Below are 17,141 nucleotides of genomic sequence, written 5' to 3'. Positions count from 1 at the left end.
GAAACTATGGTTAAATCATTGTTGGTATAATGGGGTTTATCAATATACAAGTGCGATTGTAACAACATTAATTTCAAAACAAAGCTTTAAGAGCTGCAAGGATGATATATATATATATATATATATATATATATATTATAAATTACCTTCTTATTAGCATTCCTATAGAAAATGTCAAATGTCCTTGTAGAATGAAGATGTTTCTGAAATCAGAACTATAAAATAATGTCACCATAAGTCATGGAGGGAAAAGCATTGCTGAAAATATATTGAGCCATGCTATTACTTTTCCATTTTTGAACAGATGTAATGTAATCACCATATGTTCTGTTATAGATCTTGTAAAATGAAATCATTCTATGAACATGCAGCAGGTAGTTGACCTTAAAAGAAACACCCTGAGCTGTGCTTATGGCTCTAGATGTATTACATCTTTTAGTGATGAACTCTAGAGACTTGGATGGTCCAGGTTAATTCCCTGCTCTGCCCTGAGTTAGCTGATCACAGCCAAGGTAACAGTAATGTGCTGTAATTGTCCCTACACCAAGTAGAAACAAAAACCCAGCTTGATCTTGATCTTGATCACTATGTACGACTCCTACTGCATTTGAAGGCTGCCGCTTGGATAATTTACCAGAGGGCTGCTGGCATCTGTGCACTCTAGAGATGAGTGGGAAGGAAGAAATTTGGTAAAATTAATTTTTTTTAAGAGTTTTGTCAGTTAGTATAAATTAGTATGCCTATTGTATTAAGTTAGATGTTAAGTTTATGCATTAATTATTAATTCAGCCATTAATTATTGTATCCCTGAAAAATAATTTGTGGATGTCTATGTAATTAGAAATTGCCATGCTTTTTTGTTGATAGCTGCACTTTAAAGCATAATAATGTGACTTTAGAAAAAGCCTGTCTGGCTTTCCTATCAGGGTTCTAGGCTGATGAAATGAATTTCAAGAAGAGAATAAGGTGCTATATTTCTCAATATCTGCATTGCAAAGTTGGAAAATCCTATCCTTACTTCTCTGCAGCTGTCATCTGCTGGAGCAGGAGTTCCCAATGAGGGATGGATACTGGGCAGCAGTTAACAAGACAAATTTCTCTTGAGTTTGCTATTGGTAGGGAAATTTAAGGAAGGATATAAATATCATCTCATTCATACTTCATGCATGACTTGTTTGATCGGTTAGATCAATCAATCTTTGTTTTCATTAAAATTTGTAATCCTTTATGACCAGTGGTAAAGTCCTTTTATATACAACTGACTGTGATGTTACAAATTATTCCATTTATGTCTTGAGCTTCTTTCAGTTATGAGTGTATTACTTTTCTATGTTTTATCAATCAACATTTTTTAGTTGTTTTGGGTAAATTTCAAAGTTCTTCCATGCTGGTATGAATTTATTGATGCACTTGTTTCCAGGATGAATTACTGGCAGAATTAGAGGAGCTGGAACAAGAAGAATTAAATAAGAAAATGACTAAAGGACTGCCAAAAGTTCCAACCACTTCCCTTCCATCTAGACAAGGTGAGCTAACTGGAACTGTTGGAATTAATTAAAGTATACACAATGTTCTTAGATTCCAATGTACCTTAGGATTAGTGAAAATCCATTTGGAAAAAAATGGAGTAAATTATACAAGTTCTTCCACACTTGGGGCTGGATTTTGTTCTCAGCCCAATGTTGGATTTCGTGGCGGTGGGGGTGGGGGCGGGTGGGGGAGCCAAAGAATTCAAGTAGCAACAGCTGCCACGGAGCCCAATGCTGGGATTGCTGGGCCTGATCTTTCCAGCGGCAGTCAGGCTCCGTGGCGGCACCTCTGCCGCTCTGCGACAGGACTCTACGTTAAATATTTAAGATGGCTCTCTGCATAAATTTCAATTTTAAATTCCCCGTGATCTTACTGTCAGTTCCCAAACTTGAGCACGTCGTGCGGCACTCACGGCCTTCACTTTCCCATCCAGGAGAAACTGGCACCACCGAGGTGGGGAAGGGGTCAACACTGCATTATTTATTGTATGGGGGAAAGGGGTCAACTCTGCATTATTCAGTGTATGGGGGGGGAAGGGGTCAACTCTGCATTATTCAGTGTATGGGGGGGGAAGGGGTCAATTCTGTATTATTTAGTGTATGGGGGGTGGGAAGGGTTCAACTCTGCATTCTTTAGTATATGGGGGTGAAGGGGTCAACTCTGCATTATTCAGTGTATGGGGGGAAGGGGTCAACTCTGCATTATTCAGTGTATGGGGGGGGAAGGGGTCAATTCTGTATTATTTAGTGTATGGGGGGTGGGAAGGGTTCAACTCTGCATTCTTTAGTATATGGGGGTGAAGGGGTCAACTCTGCATTATTCAGTGTATGGGGGGGAAGGGGTCAACTCTGTATTAATTAGTGTATGGGGGGTGGGAAGGGTTCAACTCTGCATTCTTTAGTATATGGGGGTGAAGGGGTCAACTCTACATTATTCAGTGTGTGGGGGGGAAGGGGTCAACTCTGTATTATTCAGTGTATGGGGGGGAAGGGGTCAACTCTGCATTATTCAGTGTATGGGGGGAAGGGGTCAACTCTGCATTATTTAGTATATGGGGGAGAAGGGGTCAACTCTGCATTATTCAGTGTATGGAGGAAAGGGGTCAACTCTGCATTATTTAGTATATGGGGGTGAGAAAGGGTCAACTCTGCATTATTCAGTGTATGGGGGGAAGGGGTCAACTCTGCATTATTTAGTATATGGGGGTGAGAAAGGGTCAACTCTGCATTATTTAGTGTATGGGGTGTGAAGGGCTCAACTCTGCATTATTTAGTATTTGGGGGAAAGGGGTCAACTCTGCATTATTCAGTGTATGGAGGGAAGGGGTCAACTCTGCATTATTTAGTATATGGGATGTGAAGGGCTCAACTCTGCATTATTTAGTATTTGGGGGGAAGGGGTCAACACTGCATTATTCAGTGTATGGGGGGGTGAAGGGGTCAACTCTGCATTATTTAGTGCTTGGGGGGAGTGAAGGGGTCAACTCTGCATTATTTATTGTATGGGAGGGAGAAGGGGTCAACTCTGCATTATTTAGTATTTTGGGGGAAGGGGTCAACTCAGCATTATTCAGTGTATGAGGGGAAGAGGTCAACTCTGCATTATTTAGTATATGGGGAAGAAGGGGTCAACTCTGCATTATTTAGTATATGGGGGGGAGAAAGGATCAACTCTGCATTATTTAGTATTTTGGGGGAAGGGGTCAACTCTGCATTATTTAGTATTTTGGGGGAAGGGGTCAACTCTGCATTATTTAGTGTATGGTGGGTGAAGAGGTCAACTCTGCATTATTTAGTATATGGGGGGGGAGAAAGGGTCAACTCTGCATTATTTGGTGTATGGGGTGTGAAGGGGTCAACTCTGCATTATTTAGTATTTTGGGGGAAGGGGTCAACTCTGCATCATTTAGTGTATGGTGGGTGAAGAGGTCATCTCTGCATTATTTAGTGTATGGTGGGTGAAGAGGTCAACTCTGCATTATTTAGTATTTTGGGGGAAGGGGTCAACTCAGCATTATTCAGTGTAAGGGGGGAAGAGGTCAACTCTGCATTATTTAGTATAAGGGGAAGAAGGGGTCAACTCTGCATTATTTAGTATATGGGTGGGAGAAAGGGTCAACTCTGCATTATTTAGTATTTTGGGGGAAGGGGTCAACTCTGCATTATTAAGAGTATGGTGGGAGAAGGGGTCAACTCTGCAATATTTAGTATTTTGAGGGAAGGGGTCATCTCTGCATTATTTAGTATTTTGAGGGAAGGGGTCAACTCTGCATTATTTAGTATTTAGAGGGAAGGGGTCAACTCTGCATTATTTAGTGTATGGGGGGAAGGAGTCAACTCTGCATTATTTAGTATTTTGAGGGAATGGGTGAACTCTGCATTATTTCGTGTATGGGGGGAAGGAGTCAACTCTGCATTATTTAGTGTATGGGGGGGTGAAGGGGTCAACTCTGCATTATTTAATATATGGGGGAAGGGGTCAACTCTGCATTATTTAGTGTATGGGGGAAGGGTTCAACTCTGCATTATTTAGTGTATGGGGGTGTGAAGGGGTCAAGTCTGCATTATTTAGTGTATGGGGGGAAGGGGTCAACTCTGCATTATTTAGTATATGGGGAAGGGGTCAACTCTGCATTATTTAGTATATGGGGGAAGGGGTCAACTCTGCATTATTTAGTGTATGGGGGGAAGGGGTCAACTCTGCATTATTTAGAATATGGGGGAAGGGGTCAACTCCGCATTATTTAGTGTATGGGGGAAGGGCTGAACTCTGCATTATTTAGTGTATGCGGGGAAGGGGTCAACTCTGCATTATTCAGTGTATGGGGGGGGGGGTGAAGGGGTCAACTCTGCATTATTTAGTGCTTGGGGGGAGTGAAGGGATCAATTCTGCATTATTTAGTATTTGGGGGGAAGGGGTCAAAACTGCATTATTTAGAATATGGGGGAAGGGGTCAACTCTGCATTATTTAGTGTATGGGGGAAGGGCTGAACTCTGCATTATTTAGTATAGTGGGGGGGGGAGAAAGGGTCAACTCTGCATTAGTGTATGGGGTGTGAAGGGGTCAACTCTGCATTATTTAGTATTTTGGGGGAAGGGGTCAACTCTGCATTATTTAGTGCATGGGGGGAGTGAAGGGGTCAACTCTGCATTATTTAGTGTATGGGAGGGAGAAGGGGTCGACTCTGCATTATTAAGTGTATGGGGGGAGAAGGGGTCAACTCTGCATTATTTAGTATTTTGAGGGAAGGGGTCATCTCTGCATTATTTAGTATTTTGAGGGAAGGGGTCAACTCTGCATTATTTAGTATTTTGAGGGAAGGGGTGAACTCTGCATTATTTAATGTATGGGGGGAAGGAGTCAACTCTGCATTATTTAGTGTATGGGGGGAAGGAGTCAACTCTGCATTATTTAGTATTTTGAGGGAAGGGGTGAACTCTGCATTATTTAGTGTATGGGGGGAAGGGGTCAACTCTGCATTATTTAGTGTATGGGGGGAAGGGGTCAACTCTGCATTATTTAGTGTATGGTGGGTGAAGAGGTCAACACTGCATTATTTAGTATATGGGGGAAGGGTTCAACTCTGCATTATTTAGTGTATGGGGGGGTGAAGGGGTCAAGTCTGCATTATTTCGTGTATGGGGCGAAGCGGTCAACTTTGCATTATTTAGTATATGGGGGTAGGGGTCAACTCTGCATTATTTAGTATTTTGAGGGAAGGGGTGAACTCTGCATTATTTAGTGTATGGGGGGAAGGGGTCAAGTCTGCATTATTTAGTGTATGGGGGGAAGGGGTCAACTCTGCATTATTTAGTGTATGGGGGGAAGGGGTCAACTCTGCATTATTTAGTGTATGGTGGGTGAAGAGGTCAACTCTGCATTATTTAGTATATGGGGGGGGGGAGAAAGGGTCAACTCTGCATTATTTAGTGTATGGTGGGGTGAAGGGGTCAACTCTGCATTATTTAGTATATGGGGGAAGGGGTCAACTCTGCATTATTTAGTGTATGGGGGGGTGAAGGGGTCAAGTCTGCATTATTTAGTGTATGGGGGGAAGGGGTCAACTTTGCATTATTTAGTATATGGGGGAAGAGGGTCAACTCTGCATTATTTAGTGTATGGGGGGAAGGAGTCAACTCTGCATTATTTAGTATATGGGGGAAGGGGTCAATTCTGCATTATTTAGTGTATGGGGGGAAGGAGTCAGCTCTGCATTATTTAGTGTATGAGGGGGTTGAAGGGGTCAACTCTGCATAATTTAGTATATGGGGGAAGGGGTCAACTCTGCATTATTTAGTGTATGGTGGGGTGAAGGGGTCAACTCTGCATTATTTAGTATATGGGGGAAGGGGTCAACTCTGCATTATTTAGTGTATGGGGGGGTGAAGGGGTCAAGTCTGCATTATTTAGTGTATGGGGGGAAGGGGTCAACTTTGCATTATTTAGTATATGGGGGTAGGGGTCAACTCTGCATTATTTAGTATATGGGGGAAGGGGTCAACTCTGCATTATTTAGTGTATGGGGGGAAGGGGTCAACTCTGCATTATTAAGAATATGGGGGAAGGGGTCATCTCTGCATTATTTAGTATATGGGGGAAGGGGTCAACTCTGCATTATTTAGTATATGGGGGAAGAGGGTCAACTCTGCATTATTTAGTGTATGGGGGGAAGGAGTCAACTCTGCATTATTTAGTATATGGGGGAAGGGGTCAATTCTGCATTATTTAGTGTATGGGGGGAAGGAGTCAGCTCTGCATTATTTAGTGTATGAGGGGGTTGAAGGGGTCAACTCTGCATAATTTAGTATATGGGGGAAGGGGTCAACTCTGCATTATTTTGAACTGTTTGCAGGTCTGGCAATCTTTAAAAAATGGCGGCAGCACCTGCTTCTGCACCAGGTGACACCGTGAACGGCGTCGCCAACGATGCCCACGCTACAAGATTTGGGGGGTTGGTGGCGATGACCATCTTCAATATGTTAAGTGGCCGCCTGCCACGGAATTGCGGCGGCACTGCAATGCCGCTCCCATGCGGGGACCCGCCGTTTTCTGCACCTGCTGCCACTCCCAGCGGTGGGACAACAAACAAAATGATTTGGAGGAAAGTATAGGTGGTCTGATTAGCAAGTTTGCAGACGACACTAAGATTGGTGGAGTAGCAGATAGTGAAGGGGACTGTCAGAGAATACAGCAGAATATAGATAGATTAGAGAGTTGGGCAGAGAAATGGCAGATGGAGTTCAATCAGGGCAAATGCGTGGTGATGCATTTTGGAAGATCCAATTCAAGAGTGAACTATACAGTAAATGGAAAAGTCCTGGGGAAAATTGATGTCCAGAGAGATTTGGGTGTTCAGGTCCACTGTTCCCTGAAGGTGGCAACGCAGGTAAATAGAGTGGTCAAGAAGGCATACGGCATGCTTTCCTTCATCGGACGGGGCATTGAGTACAAGAGTTGGCAGGTCATGTTACAGTTGTATAGGACTTTGGTTCGGCCACATTTGGAATACTGCGTACAGTTCTGGTCGCCACATTATCAAAAGGATGTGGATGCTTTGGAGAGGGTGCAGAGGAGGTTCACCAGGATGTTGCCTGGTATGGAGGGCGCTAGCTATGAAGAGAGGTTGAGCAGATTAGGATTATTTTCATTAGAAAGACGGAGGTTGAGGGGGGACCTGATTGAGGTGTACAAAATCATGAGAGGTATAGACAGGGTGGACAGCAAGAGGCTTTTTCCCAGAGTGGGGGTTTCAATTACGAGAGGACACGAGTTCAAAGTGAAAGGGGAAATGTTTAGGGGGGATATGCGTGGAAAGTTCTTTACGCAGAGGGTGGTGGGCACCTGGAACGCGTTGCCAGCGGAGGTGGTAGACGCGGGCACGATGGAGTCTTTTAAGATGTATCTAGACAGATACATGAATGGGCAGGAAGAAAAGAGATACAGAACCTTAGAAAATAGGCGACATGTGTAGAGAGAGGATCTGGATCGGCGCAGGCTTGGAGGGCCGAAGGGCCTGTTCCTGTGCTGTAATTATCTTTGTTCTTTGTAACTCCAACCCTTAGTTTTTTTTAGTCACTAAAATCAGTGTTTCGTATTAACCATTTAACAAGAGGCACTTATGTATATTAACCTTCAGGAAACAACAATTTTATGGATTATGTTATTTACATTTGCTTATCCATATCATATCACAATTAGATATCATCATAAACTTTCAACATTATGAACAATTTAACTTTATCTTTGAGGAATGGGTCTCTGGAGCAGAGGAGAGGGGATATTAAAATTACAACATAGGCTGCATTTGATAACTTTGCTTTTGGTAATTGATTAAGAAGCGTGTGAGCTGGATGCCCATCCATCCTCTTGGCTAGAGAATGTATGGGTCAGGAACAGTAAGAGAAAAGGAGGAAAGTGTATTAAATATTTAATATCCTTCAGAGGGTTTGTAAGGGACAGGAGGTTTAGAGGGGATTTGAGGAAATATTTTTTCACTCAGAGGGTCGTTGGAATCTGGAACACACTGCCTGAAGAGGTGGTAGAGACAGGAACCCTCACAACAATTAAGAAGTATTTAGATGAGCACTTGAGACGCCATACCATACAAGACTACGGGCCAAGTGCTGGAAAATGAGATAAGAATAGTTAGTAGCTTGATGGCCGGCACAGATACGATGGGCCAAAGGGCCTGTTTCTGTGCTGTATAACCCTATGACTCTATATATAGAGAACTAATACTCCTATCTAATATAATGTAGTGCTAGGTAAAATTGCCGGGGTAGTCTGGGACAGTCATCACAAAAGTTCTCTGGTAAACTACTAAGGTATGTTTCCTATACCACTAACTGTTTTTGACTGGTGCTATTCCAGATGTTATTTTGAAATTCTGGGAAAGAATTTTCATAAATAATTTCTTCCCCATCTTCAGCAATAGAGTCATGGAGTGACTGCGGTACAGAAGGAGGCCATTCGGCCTCCATGCCAGCTCTCTGTGGAGCAATATAGTCAATCCCATTCCCTCACTTTATCCTGTAGCCCTGCATGTTTATTTCCCTCAAGTGCCAATCCAATTTCCTTTTGAAATCATTTATCATCTCCACTTCCTCATAGACTGTGTAAAACAAAATTTTTCCTCATATCCCCAGCATCTCTTGACCAAAACCTTAAGTCTGTGTCTCCTAGTCCTTGCACCATCAATTAATGGGAACAGCATTTCTTTGTCTACCTTACCTAAAGCTGTGATAATCTTGTACATCTCTATTAAATCTCCCCTCAACCTCCTTTCCTTCAAGGAGAACAACCCCAGCTTCTCCAGCCTAACGTTGTAGCTAAAATCCCTCAGTCTTGGAACCATTCTGTAAAACTCCTCTGCACCATCTGAAGGACTATTGCATCTTTCCTAAAGGGTGGTGACCAGAACTTTATAAAGATTCAGCATAGCTGCCCTGCTTTTGTACTCAATATCTCTGTGCAGCCCAAGATCCCATATGCTTTACTAGCCACTCTCTCTATGTCCTGCCACTTTCAAGGATCTGTACACATGGATCCCACGTCCCATTGGTCCCTGCACACTCTTTGGAACTGTGTCATTAAGTCTATATTGCCTTTCCCTATCCCTTCTGCCAAAATGCATCACCTCATACTTTTCTGTATTAAATTACATTGCCCACTTGTCTGCCCAGTCTGCTAGCTTATCTGTGCCCTGTTGCAGGTGATTGGTATCATCCTCACTGTTTGCCAGACCTCCAAGTTTGGCACTATCGGCAAATTTTGAAATTATACTCTGTATTCCAATATCCAAGCCATTTTTATCAAAAAAGCAGTTAACCAGCTTTTTATATAGTACTTTGTCAAAGGCATGCTTAAAATCCATATAGATAACATCCATTGCTTTCCCTTCATCAACATTCTCTGTTATTTCATCAAAAAATCCCCTCTCATCCCATTGAAGTTGACCCTCTTCCGATTTAGAAGTTCTAGCTCAGATTGTTCCTGGCTGTTTTCCATTGCTAATATAAACCTTATGATACTATGATCACTCTTCCCCCGCAGACACTTGTCCACTTGACACACCTCATTTCCAAGCTCCAGATCCTGCCAAGCTGGACCGAGAACATACTGGTCAAGGAAGATCTCCCGAACACATTTCAGAAATTCCTCCCCCTCCTTACCCTTTAGTCTAACCCCCTCCTTACCCTTTAGTCTAACAATTATCCCAATCGATATTTGGGTAATTAAAGTGCCCCAATATCACCACTCTATGGTTCTTGCACATCTCTGTGTTTTGCTGCAGATTTGCTCCTTTATCTCCCTTTCTCACTATTTGGAAGCCTCTAGCGTGATCCCAGTAGCGTGATCATCCTGTTTTTGCTTCTGAACTCTACCAAATGGATTTTGTCTTAGCCCCCTGAAGGACATCCTCTCTTTCCAACATTACAATGTATTCCCTAATCAATACTGCCACCCCACCTCCCTTTTTTTCCTTTCCTATCTTTTCTGGGCATTCTGTATCTCTGAATATTAAGCGCCTAGTCCTCACCATATTTAAGCCACATTTCTGTTATTACTGCTCCATCATAGTCCCACACAGTTATTTGTGCTTGTAGCTCACCAACCTTATTCACCATAATTTGTTCATTTACATCCATGCATTCTAAACCTGTCCTTGTATTCCTCGTAGTCCATTTTAGTCTGCTCCTATCTATGATATTACTTCCTTCTGTAGTATTATCCAATACTCTCACTCCTTTATGCACCTTTTTTCTTTTTTTCAACTTCTACTGCTGTTGGTGCCCACCCCCTTGCCAATTTAGTTTAAACCCTTCCCAACCACACGAGTGAACCTCCCTGAGAGGACATTGGACTCAGTCCTGTTGAGCTGCAACTCATTCCTTTTGAATAGGTACGTCCTGCCATAGAGTGGTCCCAATCCCCCAAGAATCTGAAGCTGTCCCTCCTGCACCATGCCTCAAGCCATGCATTGACCCTCCCTATCTTCATATTTCTACTCTCACTAGGATGTGGCACTGTCAGTAATCCAAAGATTACTACCTTCGAGGTCCTACTTTTTAACACCACCTCCCCGCCCTCTCCCCCACCCCAGCTCCTGAGAATCTAATCGTAGGACATCAAAAGCTGCCCTCCCCTTGTCGTTGGTATCGACCCGTAGCACAACCTTTGGCTCACCCTCTTCCCCTGCAGAGTATTGTACGCCCTCTCCATGATGTTCTTTACCCTGGCACCAGGAAGGCAACAGACTTTGCAGAAACATCTGTCTTTCCACCCAACTATGGAATCTCCTATAATGACTGAATTTCTCTTCTTTGCTGTTCCCTCCTGTGCAGCCTCTTGCCCATAGCTATCATGGCCTGGACTGCACTCTTAAAAGGTGTAGTCACTCCGAGCAGTCTCCAGTGCTGATTACCGGTTTGAGAGTTGCACACATCCCAAAGACTCTTAGACTCCTGCCTCTTCCTGCTCTTCCGGAGGGACACCCATCTACTAACCTGAACTCTCGTTCCTCCTGGAATGTATGATTCAGGAAACTCTCACACTTCTTACAACATGTGATCCCTCAAGAAACATGAAGTGTGCTGAAGTTCCCACATGACCCTGGAATTTCAAGCAACAGGTCTCAGCTGCCCATCCATGGTCTAAAAAAAAAACTTTTTTTTAATTCGTTCCTGGGATGTGGGCATCGCTGGCTAGGCCAACATTTATTGCCCAACCCTAATTGCCGTTGAGAAGGTGGTGGTGAGCTGCTTTCTTGAACCGCTGCAGTCCATGTGGGGTAGGTACACACACAATGCGGTTAAGAAGGGAGTTCCAGGATTTTGACCCAGCGACAGTGAAGGAACAGCGTTAAAGTTCCAAGTCAGGATGGTGTGTGGCATTGGAGGGGAACTTGCAGGTGGTGGTTCCCATGCATCTGCTGCCATTGTCCTTCTAGGTGGTAGAGGTTGCGGGTTTGGAAGATGCTGTCTAAGGAGCCTTGGTGCATTGCTGAAGTGCATCTTGTAGATGGTACACACTGCTACCACTGTGTGTCGGTGGTGGAGGGAGTGAATGTTTGTAGATGGGGTGCCAGTCAAGCAGGCTGCTTTGTCCTGAATGGTATCGAGCTTCTTGAGTGTTTTTGGAGCCGCACCCATCCAGGCAAGTGCAGAGTATTTCATCACACTCCTGACTTGTGCCTTGTAGATGGTGGACAGACTTTGGGGAGTCAGGAGGTGAATTACTCACCACAGAATTCCTAGCCTCTGACCTGCTCTTGTAGCCACAGTAATTATATGGCTACTGCAGTTCAGTTTCTGGTCAATGGTAACCCCCAGGATGTTGATAGTGGGGAATTCTGTAATAGGCTGTAATGAGGTCTGGAGCTGAGTAGCCCTGGCAGAACCCGAACTGAGCGTCACTGAGCAGGTTATTGCTGAGCAAATGCCACTTGATAGCACTGTTGACGACACCTTCCATCACTTTACTGATGCTTGAGAATAGACTGATGGGTCGGTAATTGGCCAGGTTGGCTTGTCCTGCTTTATGTGTACAGGACATACCTGGGCAACTTTCCACATTGCTGGTAGATGCCAGTATTCTTTTAGAATCTTGTTAGTATCTTGTTTTAACTATAAATTTAAATAATGCCTCCAGACCTGCTCTGTGGTAATACATTTTCTAATTCACTTACTGTTCTAGTTACCCCGATTTAAATTTTTTAATTTCCCAGCTCCTAGTTTAATCAAATGTACCAGTTTAGAGGTTGAGAAAAAGGGAAATCATCAACGAATCACTTACCTATGTTCCTGTGACATCACACGTTGTTTTCTTTTTCTCTTTTTTTTTACCGCACCCGCCCTGACTGCCGCTTTTAACTGTCTCTCTCTGGCAATATTTTCTCTCAGGCTCTTTTTCTCTAATTGCTTGTAATCCGGGATATACCCTTTCTTACCAGCCTCTTCAATATTGGATGTAGTTTTGTCTTCTCATTAGTCATCCTTCTGGTTCTTCGGAATTAAAAAGAAGCATATTATCTAAATGGTGAGAGATTGCAGAGCTCTGAGATGCAGATCTGGGCGTCCTAGTGCATGAATCACAAAAGGTTAGTATGCAGGTACAGAACGTAATTAGGAAGACTAATAGAATGTTATCGTTTATCACAAGGGGAATTGAATACAAAAGTAGGGAGGTTATACTTCAGCTATACAGGGCATTAGTGAGACTACATCTGGAGTACTGTGTACATATAAGATCCTGAGGGGTCTTGACAGGGTGGATGTGGAAAGGATGTTTCCCCTTGTGGGAGAATCTAGAACTAGGGTTCACTGTTTAAAAATAAGGGGTCGCCCATTTAAGACAGAGATGAGGAGAATTTTTTTCTCTTAGAGGGTTGAGTCTTTGGAATTCTCTTCCTCAAATGGCAGTGGAAGCAGAGTCTTTGAATATTTTTAAGGAAGAGGTAGATAGATTCTTGATAAGCAAGGGGTGGAAGGTTGTTGGGGGTAAATGGAAATGTGGAGTAATCAGTTCAGCCATTAACTTATTGAATGGTGGAGCAGGCTCAAAGGACTGAGTGACCTACTTCTGCTCCTAATTCATATGTTCATATGTAAGGAGGTTGCCAGTTTAATGTCATTTGTATTAATTTTCCATTAGTCATGTGTTTATGCACTCACACCCACTGGGCTCTGGATTGTGACCATTCATTCATTTCAGATAGACCCTTACTGAAATTGGAGTGCAAGGAAGTTTAGTTTGAGCTTGGTGAAAGTAGAATGTTCAAATCCACTGTGCCAGCCCATCGCCAAGGGTGCTGGCTTTGTGAAATATTTAAGTGCAAGTAAAAATGCTTTAACATTGGATGTTTTATTCCACCCATCATGTGTGGGAATCTAGTACAGATCTCTTGTTTGGCAGTGTTTCAATGATCAGATGAATACAACCATTTTGCAAATATTTGTGTATTGTGTAATGGTGAGTATTGTCAGCTGATCATCATAATTATATTTATTTTTTGCTTCGGTGACTGTAATAGAAATAGCCATTTGATGGACAATCTATAGGAATTCTGCTCAGAGATTACCATTGTTGACCTGCCAGTCATTATCTTGTTTTGGTGAAAAGTATGGGGTTAATGATCTATAATGGGACACTCTCATTCAGTTAAAACCTGTAACTCATACAGCCTTTGTGTTCCTTTCTTAAAGAATTGTACTTTTTCCTGTGGAAAGCAGTCAACTTGTCAAGCATATTGAAATATTTGTATAACTTTCTCCTTTCTAGTTAAAACTAAGAAGAAAACCAAGGAAGAAGATGAGAGTATGAAGCATTTAAAAGCATGGGCCTCGTAGAATCACCCACAAGAACAAGGGATGATTTTACTAAGGGACTTGAAGATGGTTTTGTATTCATATGTTTGGTAAATAGTCCTACAAAATGTTAGTGTACTGTATGGTTATGGGGTATCTGAGGTTCAATTCTGCAGAAATAGTAAGCTCTGATATTCACATGGAATGCTTTATTTAATCAGTGATAGCAAATCATCCATTTTTCATGTATTAGCAAACACTAAATCTATATGCAGTTTAGATCAGACTAAGTTTGGAAAATATCAACATTCAAATTCCATTATATTGAATTATATCCAAAGTGCAATGATTCCAGGGCTGAATTATCTCATTCAGTAGATAGTTATATTGAACATCTTGAACAAAGTGCTGATGAAAGCCTGACATTTTCAAGAGACCAATCACATAATGCATAAACATTTTAAAAAGAAAACACAACTGAGATTTGATGGTTAACTTGAGTTGAATACTTCTAACATTCAGATATTTCTTGACATCTATTCTGTTTTTAAATCTGCAGGTGTGCACACTAGTCTAATCTGATTAATTCCTAATGAGTTATTTTTGTAACTAAGCAGCTATTATGTAATTACAATCCCACATACCCCACATACTCGCTCTCAACACTGAAACACTAAACTTAAAATTTCAGTTACTGCTGCAGCTTGCAGTCCTGGAACATTAGCCACAATGACCAATAAAACATGACAGAAGTGGAATCAGACACACTCATGTTCAGAAGGAGGAAGAAACTTGAATGGGGAAAGTGAAATAGAATGCCCTGAAAGCAAACCGTGCTGCACAAAATATACAGTCACTCAGGACTAAAGACCCTATAGCTAATTTCATGTTAGATATTGATTTTTGACTGAATGGATTTTGCACCGGACAAAGACGAGCTGCTTCAAACAACCCAAGAGATTGATGACCATGCAAATTGCCAGAGCTCAAAAACTAATAAAGCACACTCAGTAAGAAATACAACATGCAGGTAACAAAAAATGAAACCCAGCGAAGTGAATATGACAGCAACCTTTCCTTCTCCAGAAATTGTTTTTGAACTTGTCCACTTCAGTGGCCTTGCCTGGTAATTTATTTCACAAGTTTTGTTTCTGCCTGAATTCCCCTCTTGTTCCTAGTTCCCTAATCTCTAGTATGGGAACAAGGCACACTAAAGGTTGATATGCAAGATAAGGGCTCATGGAGTTGGGGATAATATATTAGCATAGAGGATTGATTAAATGACAAAAAACATAATAGGAATAAAAGGGTCATTTTCAGGTTGGCAGGCTGTTACTAGTGATATGCCGCAAGGATCAGCGCTGGGGCCTCAACTGTTTACAGTCTATATTAATGACTTAGATGAAGGGACCGAGTGTAATGTATCTAAGTATACAAAGCTAGGTGGAAGAGCAAGCTGTGAGGAGGACACAAGTGGCTGAATTTTACTACCCCCTCGACGTCGGGGTTCGTGGTGAGGGGGCCCGTAAAATACTTCCGAGAGAGGCCCGTCATGAACCCCGACGCCAAAAAGGCCCAGCCACATTTTACAGCAGCGACGAGGCCTCGGCGTGGCCAAGTGGCAGAGCCTTCATTTAAATAGTAAAATCAATGCAAATTAATTTACACCTTGTCCCGGCGGCCGTCCCATGCCAATATTACAGCCGTCAGCCACAACTCACGCGCCGTCCAAGGCATGACACTGGTGGGGAGGGGGGAGGAGTGAAAATTTCATGGCAGTGGGGGGGGGGGGGGAAGCAGGGAAAACCCTTTCGATTGGTGGTGGGGATGGTGGGAAGGGGTCAAGGTTTAAAGTTGCTCAAGGTTGGGGGGGGGGAAAGGTCGGGATCTGCAGAAAAGTTTTTGGGGGTGGAATTGCCAACGAATCCATCGATTCATCCTTGGGGGTTTGTGTGAGGGGAGTGAGAGCGTACATGTTTGACTTCCATTTTCATCATTCTATCTCTTTAAAAATTACATCATCGGGAGCGGCTGCTCTGCTCCCTCCATTTAAATGAGCCCCGCGCGAAATTTCGCGGGGGCTCAGTGGTGGCACTTCCATGTCTGAAGGGCGCCAAGTTCAAAGCGTGCCGCCGCGATGTGCGGCGCACTAATAACATTCAGCCCAAGGAGCTTTCAAAGAGTTACACATAGGTTAAGTGAGTAGACAAGAATGTGGCAGATGAAGTATAATGTGAGGTTATTCACTTTGGTAGGAAGAATAGAAGAGCCTAATATTTTTAAATGGTGAGAAATTGTTGAATGTTTGTGTTCAGAGGGATTTGGATCCTTGTACACGACACCCAGTTAACATGTAGGTGCAACAAGCAATTAGGAAGGCAAATTGTATGTTGGCCTTTATTGCAAGGGGTTTGCGGTACAAGAGTAAGGAAATCTTGCTGCAATTTTACAGGGGTTTGGTGAGATCACACCTGGAGTACTGTGTACAGTTTTGATCTCTATACCTAAGGAAGGATACACTTATCTTAGAGGCGGTGCAACAAAGGTTCACTAGATTGATTCCTGGATTAGAGCATTGTCCTATGAGGAGCAGTTGAGTAGAATGGGCCTGTACTTGCTGGAGTTTAAAAGAATGAGAGGTGATCTCATTAAAACGTAAAAGATTCTGAGAGGGCTTGACAGGGTAGATGCTAAGAGACATCCCCTCCCCACCCCCACCCTGCCTGAACCACCTGCACCCACCGGCTGGAGAGTCTAGATTTAGTGGGCATAGTCTCAGGATGAGGGGCTATAAGGGGATATTTAGGAGTAAGATGAGAAATTTCCTTACTCAGAGGGTTGTGAATGTTTGGAATTCTGTACCACTGAAGGTTTTGGTTGCTCAGTTGTTTGGTATATTCAAGGCTGAGATCAGTAGATTTTTGGACTCTTAAGGGAATCAAAGGATATGGGGATCGGGCAAAAAGATTGAGGTTGAAGATCAGCCATGATCATGTTGAATGGCAGAGCAAGCTCAAGGCGCCTTTTGATCTTCTCCTGCTCCGATTTCTTATGTTCTTAGATTCCCTTTGAACCCTTGCTGAAATCAACTTTGCTGATTCCCATTATAACTTTGAAAATTTCATTTGGGTTACATTGAAGGAATTACCTGAAATTTGATGATCCCAACTTCCTTAATGATTTTGAAAACTTAAGTAATTGACCAGGAATAGCACCAGATATGAGAGACTCATTTAAAACAATTTTTAGCAAACCCATATTTCAAATAGTCACAACCCAAGGTTTGAAACTTTCTATTGCTATCA

General features: G+C 42.7%; 1 protein-coding gene across 1 annotated transcript in view; it reads left to right on the top strand.

Annotated features, from left to right (window-relative positions):
- The window catches only part of LOC137369929 (charged multivesicular body protein 4c-like), a 64,975-nt gene extending 49,386 nt beyond the window's left edge, over positions 1–15,589 (top strand). Inside the window, exons 4-5 of the mRNA XM_068031676.1 lie at positions 1,421–1,526; positions 13,811–15,589. Coding sequence (XP_067887777.1) covers positions 1,421–1,526; positions 13,811–13,878 — 174 coding nt within the window. The 3' untranslated portion in view covers positions 13,879–15,589. The remainder of the gene's footprint in view (positions 1–1,420; positions 1,527–13,810) is intronic.
- The last annotated feature ends 1,552 nt before the right edge of the window (positions 15,590–17,141 follow it).

The sequence above is a fragment of the Heterodontus francisci genome, chromosome 5 (assembly GCF_036365525.1).
Source record: "Heterodontus francisci isolate sHetFra1 chromosome 5, sHetFra1.hap1, whole genome shotgun sequence".
In the NCBI taxonomy this organism is placed as follows: Eukaryota; Metazoa; Chordata; class Chondrichthyes; order Heterodontiformes; family Heterodontidae; genus Heterodontus; species Heterodontus francisci.
The sequence above is the reverse complement of the archived record's forward strand: the minus strand, read 5'-3'. Positions and strand labels throughout refer to the sequence as shown.